Here is a 22,500-nt window from a genome sequence, read left to right on the forward strand (position 1 = left end):
AGAGATCACTGTGTGCTGCGTTTTCTGTGCTGCCATATGGAGAAAGCTTCTACATAAGGTATCACGCCTCACCAAGATCAAGAACTGATATTTTGTTCCCATCTTCTACATAATGATGATGTCTCTTCCTGCCATTTCCTTTTCTCAGTGCTGTTTCTCCTGAGACCATCATGAACTTGGCGGTTAAATACCATTAGCTTTGGTATATGAGAGAGAGAGAGAGAGAGAGAGAGTGTGTGTGTGTGTGTGTGTTGGACCTTCAGTGTTTTTTCCTTTTGGGAATAGGTGAGACAACTGGATGACGAGGGAGGAGGCACATTTTGGGTTGTGAATTGGTTTCCCACAAACACTCAGGCCAGATAGGCATGACCCAGCCTGCGACCTTGCTGTCGTTTCCCACCATCCGCTTAACTTGTCCCAGGATCCTAGGAATGCGGGGAAACAATCTGTCAGCACTCATTATGTACAGAAATGATTTAAAAGAACAGCTAAGCTGTGATGAAAGAGAAATGATGTGGTGATGGGAGCCAGGTGATGGGAGAAGGGACAGGTGTTTAATGACCTAACACAGGCAATGATGATAATGATACTGATGATGGTTGTGATTTTGCATGTGTGTGTGTGTGTGTGTGTGTAAATGAATGAAGACAGCCCCAGTGTTAAGCAGGCTGATTCAGGTCAGTTTCCTAAGCCCATGTGTCAGTGTGTAAAGAGCTGCTATTTGTAGAGAGCTCAGGCTGAGCAGAGAGACAGTGACAGAGCCGGAGACAGTGACGGAGGAGTGTGTTATTTAAAGGCGAGCTGAGGCGTGTGTATCGAAACGACTGAAAAAAAAAAAGGAACGCTGATCTGATGTGTGTGAGGTGAGCCAGCTCAGGCTGTATTGTGAATGTTATCACTGAAGGTCTGTCTACTTTTTCAGCCCGAGGGCTTTTAAGAGACTTGCAACTGCTTTCTTTATTCTCTTGCTCTGTTTCATCTCCGCTGTAACCCTAGACCGGCGTTTTCGAACTTTTTGTAGCCGCTTAAACTTTAGAAAAGCCAAGGACACTTTTACTTTCTTGGAAAAACTCCACAGAGCCCCTCATTGTGGATTTCATTTAAAAGTGTGAAATATTTTTGCCAATCTGACATTATTTATACACCGACCAGGCATAACATTATGACCACCTGCCTAATATTGTGTTGGTCCCCGTTTTGCCGCCAAAACAGCCCTGACCCGTCTATCAGACACCTTTCTATCAGAACCAGCATTAACTTCTTCAGCAATTTGAGCAACAGTAGCTCGTCTGTTGGATCGGATCACACGGGCCAGCCTTCACTCCCTACATGCATCAATGAGCCTTGGCCGTCCATGACCCTGTCGCCGGTTCACCACTGTTCCTTCCTTGCAGCACTTTTGATAGATACTGACCACTGCAGACCGGGAACACCCCACAAGAGCTGCAGTTTTGGAGATGCTCTGATCCATTTGTCTAGCCATCACAATTTGGCCCTTTGTCAAACTCGCTCAAATCCTTACATGTGTCCATTTTTCCTGCTTCTAACATCAACTCTGAGGACAAAATGTTGACTTGCTGCCTAATATATCCCACCCACTAACAGGTGCCATGATGAGGAGATCTTCAGTCTTATTCACTTCACCATAATGTCATAATGTTATGCCTGATCTGTGTAGGTTTACTTGTTCTTCATCAGCTATAATACCTGCCTAATATTCTGCTGGTCTCCTTTGTGCTACCAGAACAGCTCGGCATGGACTCCACTAAATCCCTGAAGGTGTGCTGTGGTATCTGGCATTTAGATACTAGCAGCACATCCTTTAAGTCTTGTAAGTTGTAAGGTGGGGTGTCCATGGATCAGATTTGTTTGTCAGCACATGCCACAGATACTCGATCAGATTGAGATTTGGAGGCCAAGTCAACACTGTAGACTCTTTGTCATGTTCCTCAATCCATTCCTGAAGAATGTTTGCAGTGTTGCAGGGGACAAGAAACGATGTCACTGTCATTAGGGAATAGTACTGCCATTTAGCAGTGTATTTAATCTGCACAGTGATTAGGTAGGTGGTACGTGTCAAAGTAACATCCACATGAGTGCTAGGATCCAATGTTTCCTTTCTTTCCATAGTGCACCCTCTTGTCATTTTTCCTGCTTGTTTGATTGTCAGACCAAACACAAATTAAATTAAAACATAAAAGGCAATTCACTGAAGAGGAAAGAACACGAAGCAGGAAAGATGTACATCCTGTGCAGGAATGTTTAATATTTTCTTTCATTATGTATTGCATAAAGCCTAATTTATCACATAAAGCATAATGTATCGAGTTATTTTCTGTTCCTGCTTGTACAGGCAAGTTATTTGTTTGCTGTGTTCCTTTCATGCCGGTAATGAAAGCATAAAAGGTTTTTTTTTTGTCTGCCTATTTATTATGGTATAATTATATATTTTATCATCATGGGTACACACGCTCTCAAATAAGATTATACACTCCGCTGGTTGCTTAGAAATCCAAGCATTTGTGCAGTTTGCAGTAAAAATGTGATTCAGAGAGCTGTCCTGTCCACTGACCTACACTTTTCTGTGAGTCTTTGTGGTCCAGTTGAAGTGGAGAAATGGTAAACAGTACATTAAGATCATGGATATAACATTTCCTGTCAGTTAGATCGTCTTAATGATTATCTGCAGATGGTGAGGAATGCCAAGTCTCATTAGTTTGGTTCCTTGATCACTATATACACTGCTATTCATGCACTATGCACTACCTGCAGTTTCCCATGATCATTTCAAGTATTAATTCATCCATTCATGTCTGCCAGTCCTATCCCATCCATCCATCCATCCATCCATCCATCCATATGTCCCAATCCTATCAGATCTCTCTCTCCCAACCTCATCCATTCATCTCTCCCAACCTCATCCATTCATCTCTCCCAACCTCATCCATTCATCTCTCCCAACCTCATCCATTCATCTGTCCCAACCTCATCCATTCATCTGTCCCAACCTCATCCATTCATCTCTCCCAACCTCATCCATTCATCTCTCCCAACCTCATCCATTCATCTCTCCCAACCTCATCCATTCATCTCTACCAGTCTCATCCATCCATCCATCCATCCATCTCTCCATCCATCCATCTCTTCCAATCCTATCAGATCCATCTCTCCCAATCTCATCCATACATCTTTCCCAATCTCATCCATTCATCTCTCCCAATCTCATTCATTCATCTCTCCCAATCTCATTCATTCATCTCTCCCAATCTCATCGATCTATATCTCCCAATCTCATTCATTCATCTCTCCCAATCTCATCCATACATCTCTCCCAATCTCATCATACCAGTCATATCAGTCAGAATGGCATCTATCTCTCCCAATCACATCCAAGCATTCATCCATCAATTCATTTCTCCCAATCCATCCCATCTGTCTATCTTTCCCAATCTCATCTATCTATCCATCCATCCATGCATCCCTCACAATACCAAACAATCTATCCATCGATCAAACTAGGTTTAAACAAAATTATATTTGACTGGAACAGAAAAATAGTAAATCTTGTCTCTTTCTCTCCTTCTCAGTGACCCGGCCCTGAGCACCCCCAGGCGGAGGCACTCATCTGGGGGGATTTCCACCACACTAGAGATGCTTCCTGGCCTGGAGGGGGTGGAGCTTGGCATGTATGGCAGGGTAAGAATTTAGACTCTCACTTGGATCCATCAAGCTGTTAGAATGTCTGTGTGTTTAGTGATGGATATGATTGACACCCTGTAGATCACTAACAGGCCCATTGCAGTCTTGTGAGAAAACCCAGTGGTGACTAACAGTGATGCAAATATTGACAGGTGAGCTGTACAAATTGTGCTTGTGTGTGTTTCAGACGGTGTCTTATGCCCAGTTTCTTTACCCCACTAATGCACTGGTTCCTGAAAAGCCACCAGATATCTCTCTGCAGATGCCTTACTCCAGAAACAGCATCCCATGCAGCAGCTACCCTTCATCTCGCCTCAACAGCACCGTAGGCTTCGACTTGGGTACGACCTGTACACACACTTAAACATCTTACATTTTACACACACACATGTACACATTCTTTATCTCTGCAAACAAAGGTTTTCCAGTGCTGAAGCCAGGTTCAGTGTAAGATTAGGGACCCAGTAAAAATGAGTGAAACCAGAGACCTTTCTAGGACATGGTCAGATGGGGCTACAGGGAATACACTGACTTGTGTAATTGGCTTATTTGTTGGTTTTATCACAGGCACTTTGCATTGTGTGGCTCTGTGCACGTTTAACAACTATGGAGGTTTTTCCTTCAGGCCTCAAGAGTATATTTTTTCACCTGATAAAGTGATGCTTCAGCACCCATTCAGAGCCCAATACAAAATAGTAGTTGTATTGCTGTATGTAAATACCAATTGTGAAAAGAGTGATTTTAAAAGAAAGAGATTGATTTTCAGACAGGATTTCCTAATTCAAGACAATAAGAACAGTAGTTTTTGGCGTTTGCTGCAGTTGATTTTTCCGCAGCTGGCTTCAAACCACTGAGTCATGCTTTTTAATATAGTCACTTTTATTAGCTTGTCATGGGAATCGCATCATGACGCTCAAGCCTCTGTTAGTAGTGTGTATTGGTTCCAGAAGTCAAACCATTTTTTTCTACAAAGACTAGGTAGGTACCAACTTTGGTCAGCTCTGTCAGCAAACATTTAGAGGTTAGGGATGCATATATAATGTTTTTATTGTACTGTGTGCATCACACACACACACAATGTAAATCCCTAAACTCTTTAAATGCATATCCAAAAATGGGTATAGTGCTCATTACGTTGTCTGAAGAATGCAAATGCAAATGAACACACACACTCACGCGCACACACACACACACACACGGCTTAAAATAGCCTCCAATGCGCTATGTGACTCATTGAATGTGAAAGGAAGTGACAATGAACATGCTGCGGCTGGCCATTAATAATATTCTTTAAAGGAAAGTTTGTGTGTGTGTGTGTGTGTGTGTGTGTGTACGGATTCTGGTACCCAGTGTGTCTGTCATTAACAGAGCTCTTATTGCTCTCTGCATCCTGTTGCCTGATTTAGCAACTCTTCATTATCCGTACACATGGCCTCTCTGTGTTAAAGGATAGAGAGGATTTGGGATTTGGAGTAATTTCAGCTGCACTGTGTAGAGACTGACTGCAGACCACAGCTGCAAAATAATACTATCTGCTAACGTACTCGCATACTGTTTTGTACCTCACTTATACACTCTGAATATTTTGCACAATCTGCATTTAACTACTTCAATATGCTAATATATACCAATTAGGCATAACATTATGACCACCTGCCTAATATTGTGTTGGTCCCCCTTTTGCTGCCAAAACGGCCCTGACCTGTCGACTTGCTGCCTAATATATCCCACCCACTAACAGGTGCCATGATAAGGAGATCATCATCATTTCAGTGTTATTCGCTTCACCGGTCAGTGCTCATAAATAGATTTACACACATACTGTAACTGACATCTGTACACGAATAAACTTGAATAAATTTGGAACCAGGCTTAAATACATTCACAAGTTCAAAATATTAAAGGAAATATTTATAGGACAAATCCTGCATTACCAGTGCGGCACGGGAAATAAGAGGTTACCGCCACGTCTGCTGCACAAAATGGTGCGATTTTTAAAAGTGACCTCTGGGATTCACACTTTTAATAGATTATGTAGATCCATGGCTGCAGAAACTGTTGTGATATGTGTTAGACATTACTGTTAAAAAATGTACATGAATCAAGTGTTGCTAATGTTCTAGACGGCCAAAAAAATATTAATAGTGAAATTATTTAATTTTAAATTATTTAAATGTACATTTTACTTATTAAATTATTTATTTATTTATTTATTTATTTATTTATTTATTTATTTTATTTTTTTAAATTTTATTTTAGTTTATTTAATTATTTAAATTTAATTACTGGTTCCGAACGGTTCAGACCAGTGACATATTGATTCTCAGAGAGTTGAAGGTGTTGTTCTGTATCATTTATATCAGGTTGCCATTCTCTTTTTGCTATTTCTTAATAAAACCATTACTAGCTAGCTGTTTATTGTTATCTAGTTAACATAATCTTTTAAAAATTGCTCATTTCTAAGGATTCAGGGTCCACAGTTCAATCTTGAGCGCAGGTTTGGAGTTTTCTGTTTTATGTTCTGTTTTGAGTTTCCTCTGTTTTGAGTTCTCTGGTTTTGTCCCATTGTCTACATTTAGATTTCTATTTGATCAGTATAAATATGATTTATTTGGACATGGCAGTAAGCTATGCTGAACTGCATCAAAATGGCATCTTAGCAAGTTGAAATATTTTAAATATAATCAAAATGATCTCCAATTAAAAAATGACGAGAAACCAAATCTAAGATTCTAAATCCATTTCTAGACGTTTTACTTCTTTAAATTCTCTTCTATTTGCAGATTATTTTGCTCATTTTAAGGATTCGTCTTTAGAAAGTAAAAAGCAAAATGATCTAGCAAAAGAATAAAATTTTTAAAAAAGGCAAATAGGATTATAATCTTTGATTTGTTTTATTGTAATCTTATAATAAAAAGTAATAGATAAATTTGACTATATTCAACATATTACCCGTTGTTAAGGATCCTTTTTTTTGCCCAGATAGAATCCAGGGCTTGTTATTTATAAAAGTGTACACATTTTTGAGCTTCCAGTATGCACAAGAACACTGGTATTTGGTATTATTGGTATTATTATTTATTACTGGTATTATTATTTTCCACTGGAATACTGGTGACTAATTAGAAGTACAAAATATTCAAGCTTGGTGTGTTCATGCGTGATCACAGGCATTTGCATAAAGAAACACCACCAAATCTCCAGATACTGTAAACAACTTCTCTTTAAAAAGCCAAATATTTGCCCCTTGGCTCTGCTTATTAAGGAGGATATAAAGCAAAGCAAAAGATCTAAGAAGGTGAACTTCACCAGCAACTCTTGCACAAAATAACGGAGAGCAAAATATATGATTATTTGGTATTTTGGTGATCCAGAATAAGATTTTAGAAACACACATGTGCCACATTTACATGTAGAAATTCATTTTTGCTGCCAGATTTCTAAATGCAGTGTTTTGTGGTGTTGGCAATAGGAGTGATGTTAATATGTGTCATTGTTTGACTCATAGTTGGTTTGGAAATGGCAGAGCTGTCTCTAATTTCTATTTAAACCATGCCTGTGGCTAAATCGTCTAGACTAGAGATCAATTAAACTGCACTGGCAATTAAAATCGACTGAAGCATTGTTTCCAGCTGTGCCTAAAACACTATCCTCCCTCCACACAAGCTGAATGAGCCAAATCTGCAAACGAAGCATCACCCCAATCAGATTTTCTTTCTTTCTTTTTTTTTTTTTTTACTTTACATTTCATCTGCGTCACCTGTCTACACCTTGCTGTGAGCGTCGAGATCAGTAATCAGTAATGACTCTCTTAAGCTGATATGACTGACGGTAAAATAAGCATTTTTTTTTCTCAATTGTGATAAATGAGACTCCAGAGCCCTTACCAGGATAAATATGTTACAGAAGAGAAATGTTAGTCCAACCTTTGTCTATATGGATAGAATATACCGATCAGGCATAACATTATGACCACTGACAGGTGAACTGAATATGACTGATGATCTCCTCATCATGGCACCTGTTAGTGGGTGGGATATATTAGGCAGCAAGTCAACATTTTGTCCTCAAAGTTGATGTGTTAGAAGCAAGAAAAATGGACAAGTGTAAGGATTTGAGCTTTGGGTTTGACGAAGGGCCAAACTGTGATGGCTAGACCACTGGAACAGAGCATCTCCAAAACTGCAGCTCTTGTGGGGTGTTCCCGGTCTGCAGTGGTCAGTATCTATCAAAAGTGTCCTGTAAGTATCCTTAAAGATTTTAAAAAATCTTGGTGCCAGATGCCACAGTACACTTTCAGGGATTGAGTGGAGTCCATGCCTCTAAAGGTCAGGGCTGTTTTGGCAGCAAAAGGAGGACCAACACGATATTAGACAGGTGGTCATAATGTTATGCCTCATTGGTGTAAATATACACTATAGAAATAGAATAACAAGTGTGTGTTTTGCAGGTCTGGATGATGCTGATTATGACCCCAACCTGCTAAGTGACCCTCAGTGGCCTTGTGGGAAGCACAAGAGAGTCCTGATCTTTGCCTCCTATATGGTAAGAGAGCAAATCTGTAGTCATATGTGTCGACTATAATGTTAGATTACATGAGCACTACTCCGTCACTGTGATTCAGCAACACTAGCCGCTTTCTCCCTTTTTGTCCATTAGGAAAGGGATTAGTGTATGACAGATGTCTGTGGCCGATTTGTTCTAAAGTCTGTGAGGAGGTCAGATTCAGGTTCCTCCATGATCTGTTGCTAATCTCATTCACCACATGATAATGCTAAATCTGGAAAGATCAGTGTAATTTGGTTGGCACATTTCATTGCAAGGTCCTGCATGTACACTATATAGCCAAAAGTATGTAGACACCTGACCATCGCAACTGATACCTGGGTCTTTTCACAAAGCTGATAGTACACAGTTTTATAGGATGACATTGTAGGTAGTATTAACAGTCTCTCCAGGATTTTGCAATTCCACAGAAATACCAAAAGCTCAACAATTTTGTAAAAAGCATCAAAATCACAAAAAATCCTGGAAGAACTGCATTAAGATTTCCCTTCCTTGGAACTAGCAGGCCCAGACATGTTCCAGCATGACAGTGCTGCTGTGCACAAAGCATGAAGGAACCCTAACCGGGGGCAGTGGTGGTTCAAGTGGTTAAGGCCCTTGAGGTTGTTGATCAGGGTTCAAGCCCCAGCACCACCAAGCTCCACCGTTGGGCAATTGAACAAGGCCCTTAACCCCTCCCTGCTCCAGGGGTGCTGTATCATAGCTGCCCCCTGTGCTCTGACCCCAACTTCCTCAGCTGGGATACACAAAGAAAAGAATTCTGCTGTAATGTATTGGTTTTGACTGGTCAGATAACTGCAAACTTTTGGCTTTGTAGTGTACCTTGCATGTATTTCTTTCAGCTAGGACACATAGTTTGTTTGACACCGTGTCAGTGAATTCCCACACCGACGCTCCTCAGGGTAGCAGGTAATGTTTATAGGCATTAGTTTATAGGGGTTTTTTAGCAAAAAAAAACTTAATGGAAACAAGAAATATTTAAGCCCAGGTTATTGACTCACTTGACAGCTATCCATAAGGTCTCTAAAGTCTTGATCAGGAAACAATTCATTCATAGACTGCAAAGTTGATACTAGCACAGTTGAATGTTGTTTGCTAGTTTTGTTTACACATGCTGTGGAACCTCGGTATATGAATGCCCTCCTTTACAAATTTTCTCCTTAAGAATTGAAATTTTGCAAGAAATTTGCATTGGCATACGAAGCATTTTCAGCATATGAACTGAACCCGAAACATCGGGGAGCCGCTGAAAACTTGTTTGTGTCGATGGAAAGCCAAGTGAAGCCAACCCAAAGTGAGTTTCTGATTTTTTTTCAGTAGATGAAAGCTGTTTCAAAAGTCAACCCACGATACCAACGTTGCCTTCGGCATGCGTTCAGAAGCTAGGTGATTTTTCGGGCGTTTTTTTTTGGTTAACAGATCGGTGCTGTGGGTGGTCTGTTCTATGTTTAGCCCAAGCTTGGTGGCACGACTTCCTGTGAGGAGCCTCAACATGGAATGCTTGGCTTGGGTCAGTTCTTTGTAAGCAGCTGTACAGTTTCCATACGCTTCGTATTGGGCATATTTTAGGTCGCTGGAACAGATTATCCACAATTACGTTATTTCTTATGTGAAAAATTCGTTTTGCAATACAAATTTTCACCTTAAGCACTCGCCTCCGGAAGAATTAAATTCGTATGCTGAGGTTCCACTGTACTCAGTTTCAATTTTTCAGTCTCTTCCTCCCTTGCTGTGATATTTTGTCTTTATTACAGTTTAAAATGATACAGTGGAACATTCCCTCAATAATCGACCTCAGTGGTATCTTCTTTTCACAGCTTTTAGACTAAATATAAATATGTGTTGATGGTGAAACCTGTGTTTTAGGCCTCACATGAATCACAATGAGACAAGACATATTCACATGTCAGATGGTGCTAATAAAGCTATTCTGTAGCTGTTGCTTTTGTAAAATACTGCATCAGGCAAAATATACAGTGCATAGGTATTAGGAGTTATTACTTTGATGTGATTGCTTAGTTTACTTCAAACTGAAATGTTTTATTTCATATTTTATTTTGCTTTTCTTTGAACACAGTAAAATTCGGTAGTATATTTTTCATCACATTATTAAAAATTAGAACTATATTTTGCCTCGTTTTTTAATGTTTCTTCTTGTTTCACCAAACCAAGACTCGAAAATCAAATATTCCATGCTATTTTTAAGCATAACATTAAAACCACTGACAGGTGAAGGGAAGAACATTATCGGTACAAGAGGTGGGATATATATTAGGCAGGAGGTGAACAGACGAAGTTCTCGACGATGTGTTGGAAGCAGGAAAAATGAGCGATTGTAAGGATCTGAGAAACTCTGACAAGCGCCTGATTGTGATGGCTGAATCAGAGCTTCTCCAAAACTGTCTTGTGAGGTGTTCAGTGGTTAGTACATAACAAAGAAGGATTTAAAGGATCTGCTGCTAATGTCTTGGTGCCAGATACCACAGCACACCCTTCAGAGGTTTTGTGGAGTCCATGCAGAGCTGATTTACTGACACAACAGTGTCTTACACAATATTAGTCAGGTGGTTTTAATGTTATGGCTGATCAGGGTGTGTATAATATCAGTAAAACTAAGGAAAAATTAAAAACCTTTTTCAACATGTATTGTTTTTAATGTTGCGCCATAAACGTGTTTATTCTTTTTCTTTTTTCCTACTGTCCAAATCATTCATGCTCTTTCTTCACCCTGCGTGTCCCAGACTACAGTAATAGAGTACGTGAAGCCATCGGATTTGAAAAAAGACATGAACGAGACCTTCAAGGAGAAATTTCCTCACATCAAGCTCACACTCAGCAAGATCAGAAGGTAAGCAAAGTAAACTGTTTATGCTCCCCTTTGTTGTTGTTGTTGTTGTTGTTGTTGTTGTGATGCACATTGTGACAGTGCTGCTTTCTGCCACAGAATGCTGCCAGGCTTGTCTGTACTTCTTAATACTTTCACAGTATCTTAATAATATTGGTGATTAGTAATATCAGTATTCATATAGTGCTACTCAAATAATAGTTACTTGGTGTTTCAGAGCATGTGCATATCTCAGACACACACACACACACACACAGAACACAGCTGGAAAGAACATTAGTGAAAAGGTGAACAAGTTTACCTTCTACTTTTCTATACTACAATATCTTTCCCTCATTGTTCACCCTCTCTGTCTCTATCTCTCTCTCTCTGTCTCTCTCTCTCTCTCTTTTGGGATCAGTTTGAAGCGAGAGATGCATGCAGTAGGAGAGGAATACGCTCTGCAGCCGGTCACTATCGCCATGGCGTTCGCGTACTTTGAGAAGCTGGTCCTTCAGGGTCGCCTCAACAAGCACAACAGGAAGCTGGTGGCCGCCGCGTGCCTCCTGCTGGCCGCCAAAATCAGCAGCGACTTCAAGAAACAAGAAGTCAAACAGCTGATTGATGTGAGTTAAACAAAACACGTGTATATTAGTCACATCACGTGGACAATAGATCACACTATAGTACAAAATTCAGCCCAAGTCTGCTTTTAAATAACATTTAATAATCGCACTTCATACTAAATCAAGTACATGTTTATATTGTCTTTATTGATGGTTTGTTTTTACTGAAAAAGTGTAAAATAATTGTGTTTTGTATTTGTTTATTCAGTCTGAATGCAACTAAGATTATATACACTATATTGCCATAACAAGCTATAACAGCTTCAACTCCTCTGGGAAGGCTTTCCACAAGGTTTAGGAGTGTGTTTATGGGAATTTTTGACCATTCCTTTAGAAACGCATTTGTGAGGTCAGGCACTGATGTTGGACGAGAAGGTCTCTGCTCTAATTTATCCCAAAGTGTTCTGTGGGGTTGAGGTCAGGACTCTGTGCAGGCCAGTCAAGTTCCTCTACACCAAACTCACTCATCCATGTCTTTATGGACCTTGCTTTGTGCACTGGTGTGCAGTCATGTTGGAACAGGAAGGGGTCATCCCCAAACTGTTCCCACAAAGTTGGGAGCATGAAATTGTCCAAAATGTCTTGGTATGAAGCTGAAGCATTAAGAGTTCCTTTCACTGGAACACTGAATTCAATGATTTGGAGGGGTGTCCCAAAACTTTTGGCAATATGGTGTATGAAGTTTACATACTTAGTAACTGCATCACATACATTCAGCACTAAAAACTATTACATAGGAAATTATTTTTACTATCAGAGTATATTGCCATGAGTTATCACTCAAAAATACTCCCAGCTAAACAATCTAGTGAATCTAGAATGACAGACAGTTACCCAGGTGTTATGAACTCTTTAATATGAATGAGCGCTCAGGAAGCCCCGCCCTCTTCCCTACTCACCTTTTTTTATCATTAGACGAGGTAACTGTATTTATTAGGCATGCCGCTGAAAGATTTTGGATAAAAATTGTGAATAGTTGGTAGATCCTCGTTTATTACCATTGGTATGCGCATTATTATAAATAATTTTATCAGTCTGGTTAAATACTTGAATCTGATTGGTCAGAAAGTGTTCATTATTTTTGTATAACAGCTCGGTTCAGAAAGTAGTTTGACGCACATTTTCGAGAATCAGGTTTAGGTTCATTGTCTCTTCTTTTTTTTTCCCAACACAGAAGCTGGAGGAGAGGTTCCGTCTTAGCCGGCGCGAGCTGATCGCCTTCGAATTCACCATCCTGGTGGCTCTGGAGATGGCCCTCTACCTTCCCGACAGCAAGGTCATGCCACACTACCGCAGACTGACCCAAAGCCCTTGCTGATCTGCTTTTGTGTGCAGCAGGACCCATATGAAAGGAAGGAAATGAAAAGGTTGCCAGTGGCACATGTTAATGTTTAGCAGTGTTGATGTATGCTACACTACGCTCTGGGGGAGGAGGAAGAGGGTCTATTTACACTCCTCAGGCTAGTACTGAGTCTGTGTGTTTTATAGTCAGTGTTAACTTCTGTTTTTGGTTTTTATGTCTTGTCTCACATGGCACTAATGCGAGGGGGGAGTGTTTGGTAGTAATCCTGGACGAAGAGAAGGTTTAAAGATCAACTCTAAACACACAAATAACAAGGGATGGCTTTTCCCAGCTACATTCTGTCTGTCTGTATTTATGTTTGTCTGTCAGTCAGAAAAGAACAGACAAGACAGTCAGAACAAACAGACTGAACAGACAGACAGAACAGACAAGACAGTTAGAACAGACAAACCTACAGACAGAACAGTCAAGACAGTCAGACAGACAGACAAGACAGTAAGGACAGACAGACAAGCAGTCTATTTTTTGTTTGTCTGTCTGTATGTTTGTCTGTCTGTCTGACAGTCAGAACAAACAGACAGACAAACGACAGACAGACAGACAGTCTTTTTTTGTCTGTCTGTATATTTGTCTGTTCTGTTTCTGTCGTCTGTCTGTTGTCTGTTTGTCTGTTCTGTCTGTCTGTCTACATTTTCCAAAAATTCTGTCTGTTCAAGTTCTGACTGACTTGTCTGGTCTGTCTGTCTGTTTGTCTGTTCTGACTGTCTTGTCTGCTCTGTCCCTCTGTCTGTCTGTCTACGTTTGCCAAAAAATGTTTGTTTGTTTTTTATCTATAATTTAAAGCTGAACTTTCTTTTTTCACTTACCTGCACACTTTCAACAACCTAACAACCTAACCTCTCTACAAATGAATCCATTCAAACATTTCCCAAAGTATAGAAAGGTCTTATTCGTCTGTATTTTATTCAACACGTGTTTTGAGCACAGTTTATGTTACTGGTATCACACGGCCATAGCAGTAGTACGTGGTCCGGCTCCGTGTGCAGTATTTGGTCATGTTCTGGCTTCTTTAAGAGATTTTAAGGAAAAAAAACAGTGCTCTATATTAGAGCTGATTTGAACATAAGCACATTTACTGTGCTTCTGTCTTCTTTGTTATTTACTACTTCTCAACATAATTGACCTTTTCGAAATATCGAGTGTGGCCCAGTTTATTTGTGTTTTGTTTAGCATGGGCAAATAATAGCTACGGTGCCTGTAGCAACCTGTGTAATACGGCAGGTAATACAAAGCCCGCAGTGCTTCCTGTTCCTTTAGGATGCTGAAAAGCACAGATTAATAATAACGATTTACTCTGGGTGACGGCCCTAACGTATCATAGGAGCTCTTTCATTCGGCTTCTTGTCTCTGAGATTCACGTAGGCACACTATGGACACTAAAGCAGGGCTATAAAACATGCAGCTTGATACAGAAAATCTGTTATTCCAGTAGGGGGCGAAATAGAGTAATAATCTATGTTTCATTATCATGCTGCGAACCACATTTCTTTCCGTAAGAACTTAGGGTTTTTCCAGAACAGCAAGGACTTTATACAGTCGTAATGTTTAATATATATATATATATATTTTTTATTTGCAAATTATATTGAGACACGTACAATCATGATATATATATATATATATATATATATATATATATATATATATATATATATATATATATCTTTGTTTTTTTTAATGTATTTCAGTCTGTTCATCTGTAAGTGATGTATGTTTAATCTGTTTGTACATTCAGATTAAAATATAATGTACCTTTCAGATGAACACAGGGAAATGAGCACATGTAAGAGGAGCTGTTGATGTGTTATCAGTCTACTAGGGTGGGGGGCAGTAGGGAGGGAGGGGAGGGGGAATCTGGCCTATGTGTAATGAGGTCCATTTGTTAAAACGCTGCTTTAAAGCAAAAACTGTTAAAATGATCATTTCCATTTTCCATCACAGCTGCCAGTGAGATATTCGGGTCAGCCGGCAGTCGTGCAACGTGTTAATTATTCTAACACGCAGCACAATTTTTATGCAATTTATTTTTATGACGGCTTTTAACCGCCAATTACTCTAACTAGTGGAAATATTTAAACGCTGATTCTACTGTGCTATCTGCGAAACTGCGAAATAGGACATACGGTCCCCTCCAAAAGTATTGGAACAGCAAGGCCAAGTCTTTTGTTTTTTTTTTGCGGTACAATGAAAACATTTGCGATTAAGGTAAAGAGATGAGGACTTTTCTAATAATTTTCTGATCTCTATACATCTATACACTGATCAGGCATAACATTATGACCACTGAGAGGTGAAGTAAATAAGGCTGATGATCTCCTCATCATGGCACCTGTTAGTGGGTGGGATATATTAGGCAGCAAGTCAACATTTTGTCTTCAAAGTTGATGTTAGAAGCAGGAAAAATGGACAAGCATAAGGATTTGAGCGAGTTTGACCAAAAGGGCCAAATTGTGATGGCTAGACCACTGGATCAGAGCATCTCCAAGACTGAAGCTCTTGTGGGGTCTGCAGTGGTCAGTATCTATCGAAACTATCCTTTAAGTCCTGTAAGTTGTGAGGTGAGACCAATGGATGATCTGTTGATAACATTATGGTGCCAGATATCACAGCACACCTTCAGGGATCTAGTTGGAGTCCATGCCATTTTTACAGCAAAAGGGGGACCAACACAATATTAGGCAGGTGGTCATAATGTTATGCCTGATCTGTGCATATGTAAAACAACTCGGCGTCTTTTGTTTGACGCCAGCAGAAGAGCATTTCATTATTTCTCCTGAAGAGGAGACTTGAAAGAAGGTGTAGAAGAACACAAGAAGAATGCAACAGTTTGGTGATGTCAGTGGGTCCAAAGCGAGGGACATGCAACCAATTACAAAGTGTTATTTACTTTAAGAATATCTGTTCCAATACTTTAGTTCACGAAGGCTTACATTTTTAAGTCATAGCTGGAAAGTGAAAGATTTGGAGTCAGATGTCTTCGGTGTATCGCAAAAAACACACAATTTTCGTTCCAATACTTTTAAACGGGGCTGTATTTTTCCTTACACAATGCAAGACAGCTGCGTTCTTGTCCATTTTTATTTTGCGCTTAGTATGTTTTTACGAATGCGGCATGCAAAACCCTTGACTAATATCTTCCAGCATCGAGCGTCTTCAGACGTATCAGCCGATCACATTACACTCGAATCAAACGGGCACTGAGATAAAAATCTAGAACACTGTGTTCATATCACGTCTTCCTTCCTTTATACTGTAGTGCTCCTTCACAAACGTCTGAGCGTACTTTATTAGCACATGCTGGTGGTTTATATATTGACGATGTTGCAGTCTCGCTGGAGAGAGGCCGTGCTCTTCAGAGACGACCGACAAATACATTTGCACTTTAGTGAAGCTGTGTGTGTGTGTGTGTGTGTGTGTGTGTGTGTGTGTGTGCTGTGCTGGTAAATGTAGAAATCAGGGTAGTTGATGCAAATGGAGCAATTCTGTTCACTGCAGTCTAAAAGACCGGCTCCAAATCTTAATATTATGCAATATATTTTTATTTTATTTATTTAATTTTTTGGGGGGGGGGAATGTGTTAATCGACATGTGCCAACGTTGGCAATAATTATGAGTTTTAAAAAGAAAATCTTTCTTAGAAGACCTATTTTTCCAGTTTTACATGTTGCAACAGCATTTATTTTATTTTATTTTATTTTTTATTTTTAAAATTCAAGTTGAAATCTAAGCTCATGTACAGTAAAGCGAGGACACGGATTCACTTGGACTCATCGTAAGTGCCTGAGTGAATGATTTGATTATTTGTAAATGCCAAACTTTAATAAGATAATCGGTAAAATACTTCACTGTGATTATTAGTATTATTATTTTTTTAATAATCAGCAGCATTACTTCTCTTCAGTTCTTACTGCAAACCTGCGGCCATTTAAGCAATGCAGCACTAAAATTTCAGACTACAGATCATTTAGGAAAGCACTGTGTTTGTTTCCTGTGTTAGAGTTGAAAAATTCCATGTTTAGGCAGTAATGAGCAGTGTAACACCTTCGTCTTCTTCTACTGTCCCATGCGGTCTGTATCTGAGAAATAACACACTCTTTCATCCATGCAGCATCTGTTTAAATCTATATACATCTTGCAGTGAAAAATTATCACCAAACGCAAACAAGAAATCTGCATATATTTATATTTCCGGCATTTAGCGTACACAGCAAGCACTAGCAGTGGCTGCATCGATACCAGTTCACTAGGGCATGGACTAAGAATAGTCTATCAGTCTAAAATACTCTGCTGGGAGAAAATACAGCAACATATAACAAGTGCTAGTAAGTAAGAATTCCAGGAAGTTCCAAAAGTTTTGGGACACCCCTCGAAATCATTGAATTGTGTTTGGCCCCTTAGTTCCAGTGAAAGGAACTCTTAATGCTTCAGCTTCATACCAAGACATTTTTTGGGTGATTTCATGCTCTTTGTGGGAACAGTTTGGGGATGACCCCTTCCTGTTCCAACATGACTGCCCACCAGTGACCAAAGCAAGCTCCATGAGCGAGTTTGGTGTGGAGGAACTTGAGTCCTGACCTCAGCCTGATAGAACACCTTTGGGATGAATTAGAGCGGAGACTGCGAGCCAGACCTTCTCGTCCAACATCAGTGCCTGACCTCATGAATGCACTTCTAGAGGAATGGTCAAATTTTCCCATAAACACACTCCTAAACCTTGTGGAAAGCCTTCCCAGAAGAGCAAAGAGCTGCAAAGGGCGGGACAAATCCATATTATAATCACGTGCATGTAAAGGCAAACGTCCCGAAACTTTTGGCTATATACAGTAGTGTATGTTTAGGAGTCTGGTGTAGACAAAAAGCTCACTCAGGGAAAGAGGCAGTATCGATGATGGCAGCCATGGAGATGAAGGATTTAAATAAGCTGAGGAAATATGCATTAGGGATAAATAGTAACTTTAAACTTTATCATTTTTGTTCGTTGTTTCTATACGTCTGTAAAGCTGCTTAGAGACAATGTCCATTGTTTAAAGCGCTTTACAAATACATTGAATTGAATTCAACATATTGTGTCAAACCATAACTTTTTAAGATGTTGTTTTTTGGGGTGTTTTATTTCTCGTTTTCCAAGCTGATATAGATTAAACAGATGATGCATGACATGTTTGTCTGAATGAGTTCATTACTGTGTGTGTATGTAAACCTTCTTTCATATGTATTGTACCTGTATTACGAGTATTGTTTGTGAGAGGAATTCTTAAGAAAGAGCACTTTCAAAATAAATATATATATATATATATATATATATTTTTTTTTCTGATTTCACTTTGACGCTGTATGAGTGAGTTATTTACGTTCTTCCTGTTTACAATCCTTTCCACTTTTATTTTTTAGTGGCATCCAAGTGCGTATCCAAACTTCAACAGGATTTCTGAAAATCCAGCAAAAGAAACTTCTGTTAATTGTTGCTCTGTGGTTACAGATGATATTTGACAGTTACTAACTCAGAGTTTTTATTTATAGGATTAACAGATTTTGCATCTGCTTTTAATCCTTGTTTTTTCTTCACTCTGTGGACCCACTCTTCGGTACTTTTCGGGTTTAAAAGCAGTGCAAAAATAAATAAATACACAAAACGTCCTTTACGCTTATTGCATTAATCTTAAGCCCAAACAATATAAAGAACATTTATGATTGTTTGCAATTCCTAGATCACATTTAACAAGCTGTTTTCACAATTTGGTGTACAAAAACAAGGCATAACATTATGACCACCTTCCTAATATTGTCCCCCTCCTTTTGCTGCCAAAACAGCCCTGACCCGTCGAGGCAACTAGATCTCTAAATGGTGTGGTGTGGAATCGGGCACCAAGATTGTTAGCAGCAGATCCTTTGAGTCCTGTAAGTTGCGAGGTAGGACCTCCATGGGATACTTAAAGGTTTTACAGGATACTTTTGATAGATAGTGATCACTGCAGACCGGGAACACCCCACAAGAGCTGCAGTTTTGGAGATACTCTGATCCAGTGGTCTAGCCATCACGATTTGGCCCTTTTCGTCAAACTCAAAGCTCAAATCCTTACGCTTGTCCATTTTTCCTGCTTCTAACATCAACTTTGAGGACAAAATGTTCACTTGGTGCCTAATGACCTGACAGCGAGTGGGTGATAAATTCCAGAAAGATTTATGTTGCTGTTTTGTTTGGACTGTAACACTAACAGTAATTCAACTATAATAAAACCTAAGAAACTCCACATATTCAGAAGACAACTCACGGGCATGTGTGTGTGTGCCTTTATGTCTCGGCATAGTAGTGTGAAGAAGAATGACCTGCAGTGTCCAGATTGTCTTTCAGAGAGTGGGGATCTTCCGTAAGTTGTTCCGTAAATGTCATGAGTGTTGGGGGAGAAAAAACAAAAAAACATCCATCTTCATGGTGGATCATTTATTCTGCTGGTTTTTCTCGATTTTTCGCTTTCGTAATGTGAGTTAGGAGGGGATTAGTGCATGACGGTGGGCTGTGACTGATTCATTCTGCTGGTGCTGAAGAGGTCAGATACAGGTTTATCCAGGATTGTGTACTAATTCTCTCTCTCTCTCTCTCTTTCTCTCTCTCATTCTGTCTCTCTCTTTCATTCGGCCTTTCTCTCTCTCTCTCTCTCTCTCTCTCTCTCTCTCTCTCTCTCTCTCTCTCACACACTCACACACACACACACACACTCATTTCACAGTTACATTTATAGCATATAGCAGACTTAAGCAGAGCACCTTTCAGTGCAGACGTGTTTTGACGTCTCTATCAATAAATATGTCCTGATGCTGGTTCTCTGGGTCATGGATTAAGAATAATTCTAAAGAGACTAAAAAGACTAACATTAAACATGTGCTAAATTAAGTATTTCACCACACACACACCTTGACCTGCACGCAACTGACAGCCTCAGCGCATATATATATATCAGGCTGTCAGTTGCGTGCAGGTCAATGTGTGTGTGTGTGTGTGTGTGTGTAAGTGAGTGTGTGGTGAAATACTTAATTTAGCACAAAAAACTCTAGACTTTTTAGACTTGTTAGTCTTTTTAGTCTCTTTAGAATTATTCTTAATCCATGACCCAGAGAACCAGCATCAGGACATATATATTGATATATTTATGTATATTTCACATCTTTATTTTTTTAATCAGTTCAACTTCCAGTCACGTTTAGGAGCAAAGCAGCCTTTGCATCCGTGGCCTTCTCTTGTCAAAGGCATTCTTAAACATGTTGCACTATAAAAGTGTTAAGTTCACTATACATGAAGATTTTAGGGACACCCTGAATCCTCTACTCTGCTCTACTCTGTGGTGCTTTGCTATGCTACAGTGGGAGCACAGTGGTTTAGTGGTTAGGACATTTGCCTCCTACCTCTGGGGGTTGGGGTTAGACTCATGTTCTTCCCGTGCCTCAGGGGTATCTTCCAGGTACTGTAGTTTCCTCCCCCAGTCCAAAAGGCATGTGTTGTAGGCTGAATGACATCTCTAGTGTGTGTATGAGTGTGTGCCCTGTGATGAACTGCCACCCTGCCCAGCTGGGATAGACTCCAGGTTCCCTCAGAGCCTGTGTAAGTGGATAGATGGGATTGTGCTACTGCATATGTAGATATATATTACACAATGCTTCAGTCGCCATCTGCTGGTGAACATTGGTACTAACCATGTGTGAAATCACATGGTTCAGGTTTTCCTTTTGTTGCAATAATCTATTTCCACCTTATTTAAAAGCAGAAAAACATAATATGTATTGTTTTTGTAAACTCTATAGGATGTATAATTGCTTTCATTTATTTTATCATGGACCATGTTGCTCTATTCCATTGCAGCATAACTGTCCATATTATGGATTTGTAATTTATAGTGCTGCTTGAAGACACTAGAAAATCTCACCTAACAATATGTGCCGATTATTAAAACAAACCCCTTTAGTAAACATCAGCAAACGCTCCTTTTCCATCTTTGGTGGTAACACTGAGCCACCCATAACAGACAACATGCAGTTTGCAACCTGCTAATCTTATTCTTTATGTAAATATCATTATTATTACTATTATTATTAGCCCTGTTTAATATTGGGTATGTCCACAATGTGTTGCTCAAACTACACCAATCAGGCATAACATTATGACCACCTGCCTAATTGGTGTTGGTCCCCCTTTTTTGCTGACCTGGATGGCATGGACTCCACTAGATCCCTGAAGGTGCGCTGTGATATCTGGCAGCAGATCCTTAATGTGGCCTCCATGGGCCCCATCTCGCAATTATAGGACTTAAAGGATACTTGTGATAGAAACTGACCATGCCCTTCAGGCAAACTCGCTCAAATCCTTACGCTTGTCCATTTTTCCTGCTTCCAGCACATCAACTTTGAGGACAAAATGTTGACTTGCTGCCTAATATATCCCACCCACTAACAGGTGCCATGATGAGGAGATCATCCATGAACATTTTGTCCTCAAAGTTGATGTGTTAGAAACAGGAAAAATGGACAAGCGTAAGGAGTTTGACAAGGGCCAAATTGTGATGGCTAGACCACTGGATCAGAGCATCTCCAAAACTGCAGCTCTTGTGGGGTGTTCCTGGTCTGCAGTGGTCAGTATCTATCAAAAGTGCTCCAAGGAAGGAACAGTGGTGAACCGGCGACAGGGTCATGGACGGCCAAGACTCATTGATGCACGTGGGGAGTGAAGGCTGGCCCGTGTGATCCGATCCAACAGACGAGCTACTGTTGCTCAAATTGCTGAAGTTAATGCTGGTTCTGATAGAAAGGTGTCAGAAAACTCAGGGCTGTTTTGGCGGCGAAAAGGGGGGGACCAACACAATATTAGGTCATAATGTTATGCCTGGTCGTTGTATACAAATAAAATGGAATTCCTAGACCTCAAAAAAAAAAAAAAGAAAGAAATCTAAATGTAGATTTTGGTCAGTTTGCTCGTACACACTCACTATTTAGAAATCTCTAATAACCATGACTTCTGATGGATAATCAACTAACCAGCTCATACCATAGTGTTACAAAAGTCGAAAGCTACACTGGAAATACATGAGGAGAAAAAGCTCACTAGGTTCGTCTGGGCAATTTTTTGGATGGAGGGGGGAGGAGGGTAACCTGGGCAGTTTTGGAGCTTTTTTAGATATTTTTTAAATAAAACCACACGATTCATGAGAAACAAGAAGGCTGTTAGAAGCCGATTTGTGTCTGTGACTCTCAAACGGTGTGATGGAAGAAAGACAAACCTATCGAAGGTACTTTTTTTTCTTCAAATTCACAGTATCGTGATCAGCTAAGCTTAAACCAAACCTGAACTGCGAAGTGTGAAGACTTTCACAGGAAACAATTTACCACAACAATGCGAATGCACATAAAGGCTCATGCACTTTCTGTCTTTCTCT

At 39.8% G+C, this 22,500-nt stretch overlaps 1 protein-coding gene across 1 annotated transcript in view; it reads left to right on the forward strand.

The window, feature by feature from the left end:
• The window catches only part of cables2b (Cdk5 and Abl enzyme substrate 2b), a 34,861-nt gene extending 20,166 nt beyond the window's left edge, over positions 1–14,695 (forward strand). The window contains exons 3-9 of the mRNA XM_058409824.1: positions 1–58; positions 3,588–3,696; positions 3,887–4,040; positions 8,150–8,244; positions 11,007–11,113; positions 11,511–11,715; positions 12,890–14,695. The exon at positions 1–58 is cut by the window's left edge and continues 20 nt beyond it. Of these exons, the coding sequence (XP_058265807.1) occupies positions 1–58; positions 3,588–3,696; positions 3,887–4,040; positions 8,150–8,244; positions 11,007–11,113; positions 11,511–11,715; positions 12,890–13,033 (872 nt within the window). The 3' untranslated portion in view covers positions 13,034–14,695. The remainder of the gene's footprint in view (positions 59–3,587; positions 3,697–3,886; positions 4,041–8,149; positions 8,245–11,006; positions 11,114–11,510; positions 11,716–12,889) is intronic.
• Positions 14,696–22,500: the final 7,805 nt, after the last annotated feature.

Source organism: Hemibagrus wyckioides, linkage group LG15 (genome assembly GCF_019097595.1).
Source record: "Hemibagrus wyckioides isolate EC202008001 linkage group LG15, SWU_Hwy_1.0, whole genome shotgun sequence".
In the NCBI taxonomy this organism is placed as follows: Eukaryota; Metazoa; Chordata; class Actinopteri; order Siluriformes; family Bagridae; genus Hemibagrus; species Hemibagrus wyckioides.